Here is a 1,941-nt window from a genome sequence, read left to right on the forward strand (position 1 = left end):
GAAAATTCTTCAAATTTTTTAAGTCAGCTTCTCAGAATTAAATATTCCTATTTTAGATCTATCTTTGTCCACCTTTCCATTTCGACTTTCCAAGTACTGCCAGCCGTGCCCCGTCTCTCTGATTGCCTTGTACAAAGAGTTGTACTCAGTCACCTCTCCAGTTTCAACATGGGTCAGTCTTACAGTCACAGGATTATTTCTAATCAGACCAAGCCCTTCATACTTGGGGTCGATTTCTTTTTTTTGTTTTTCAGGTTTTTCTATTCTCGGTCTTCCAGCAGGTCTCTTTTCTTTCACCTCTTTTTTTGGTCTTCTAACAGGCCTCTTTTCTTTCACATCTTCCATCAACACATTTTTGTCTATCAATTTATTTTCAACCTCAATCATCATCAACGACATTACACTTTTCGACGTTTTAGAAATGCCGTTTTCTTTAAGCAATTTTTAAAAATCCTTTTTCGTGTATCTCATTTTTTTTATTATATAAAGAATAAAAAAATTTATTTAATTCATTTTTAGCATGAATTAAATTATTCTTTTTGAAAGTACACTAATAAACAATGTTCATTCTGTTTCCGTCTAATTTAATCCTAAGCAATTTCTTAGAGATGACGACGGAAAAGGCTTTAGTGTCTGCAGGAACGTTTGCATTAAATGTAGCTCTTATTTGCAAGTCCACAACAGAAGATTTTAATCTCTCAGCCTGCTTACTTACATCAAAAACAAAAAGAGGGTAAATGTACTTATAATTTAATGCGGACAAGTTTGGTTGCGCGATTATCTCACTAATTCTATAAAGCCTATTGTCAAACTTGACGGCATCTCTGTAAGCCCTTGAGTATTTGTTGTTTTTTAAGGACAAGTCGTAATCGACAGCAGGGTATCTTTCACTGTTTAAAGTGACGTGGATGTTTTTCAAGTCGCAGTGATCAAATACGGAAGGGTTCAACTCCTGCCTGCCATCTTTATTTGTTTGGAATCTGACAATGATGTACCTCGGTCTTTCACTGGCAAATCTTGCGCTCCAACTGAATGTATTCGATACAGGCACAGAGACTGTGTCGCACTGTCTGGATCTGAACGGTATGGGCACATCCACTTTCGATTCAATGATTTTGTAAAGATTGTTGCTCGCCAAAACAGATGGTGTGACATGAGGCATAAACAAGGACAATTTGCTAAGATCCACTTTTCCTGCAGCTGTTGCAGCCGTTCTAAAAATCGCATCAGAATAGCTCTTTCTCACAAAAGTAAGCGTGTGTTTAAATCCGTAAAGCACTTTATCGTAATCGTCGCAAAATCCAAAAATGTGCTTTAACGGAATGCAGAATGAAAATGTTCCTTTATCTTCACTCTGTGCAATGATGTAATTTTGTCTTTGTTTAAATCCGTTGTTATTGGTAAGATCCGCTAAAGCCGTTGTGTCTCTTTGCCACAGCTGATTCATACCTTCAGATATTTGAAACTCCACTGGATATTTAAGATAACCTAACATTGTGGTGACCTGGTTCATATATTGTTTCCACTTCTTGATTCGACAATTGATAGGAAATCTGGCTGAACAAGTGCATGATACCATTGTTTGCAAGAGCAACGACGTTTGTATCCGCATAGGATGTCCCATCCGCTTTTAAAAGTCTTCCTTCAACCAAAAGGTACGCCTCAGATGGAAGCGTGAACAAGTCTTGCTGCTCGATGTTGATTTTTATTTCTCCAGGAGTATTTATATTTAAATTGACTGACTCGTATTCGTGAAATTCAAATCTCTCAATTTCTTCTTTGACAATAAGTTCTTCTGTAAAATTTAAAACATCAGAATTTGGCATTTTTTAAATACAAAAGAAAAAATTTGTTCCGCGGATCACACAATCTTCATCCCATTTCCCATTTTTACAAGGTCTTGTATTCTGATGGCATTTTTATTTCACAACTTTTTCAACG

General features: G+C 36.4%; 1 protein-coding gene across 1 annotated transcript; it reads right to left on the bottom strand.

Annotated features, from left to right (window-relative positions):
* Nucleotides 1–550: 550 nt before the first annotated feature.
* On the bottom strand, nucleotides 551–1,579 carry LOC149884685 (uncharacterized). Its single transcript, XM_090094544.1, has one exon. It carries the CDS (start codon nucleotides 1,577–1,579, stop codon nucleotides 551–553), a length of 1,029 nt encoding a protein of 342 aa, XP_089950670.1.
* Between the last annotated feature and the right edge of the window lie 362 nt (nucleotides 1,580–1,941).

This window comes from Hydra viridissima, unplaced genomic scaffold (assembly GCF_058129835.1).
Source record: "Hydra viridissima isolate aposymbiotic clone 2 unplaced genomic scaffold, HvirCarnegie_v1 scaffold_8, whole genome shotgun sequence".
Taxonomy (NCBI): domain Eukaryota; kingdom Metazoa; phylum Cnidaria; class Hydrozoa; order Anthoathecata; family Hydridae; genus Hydra; species Hydra viridissima.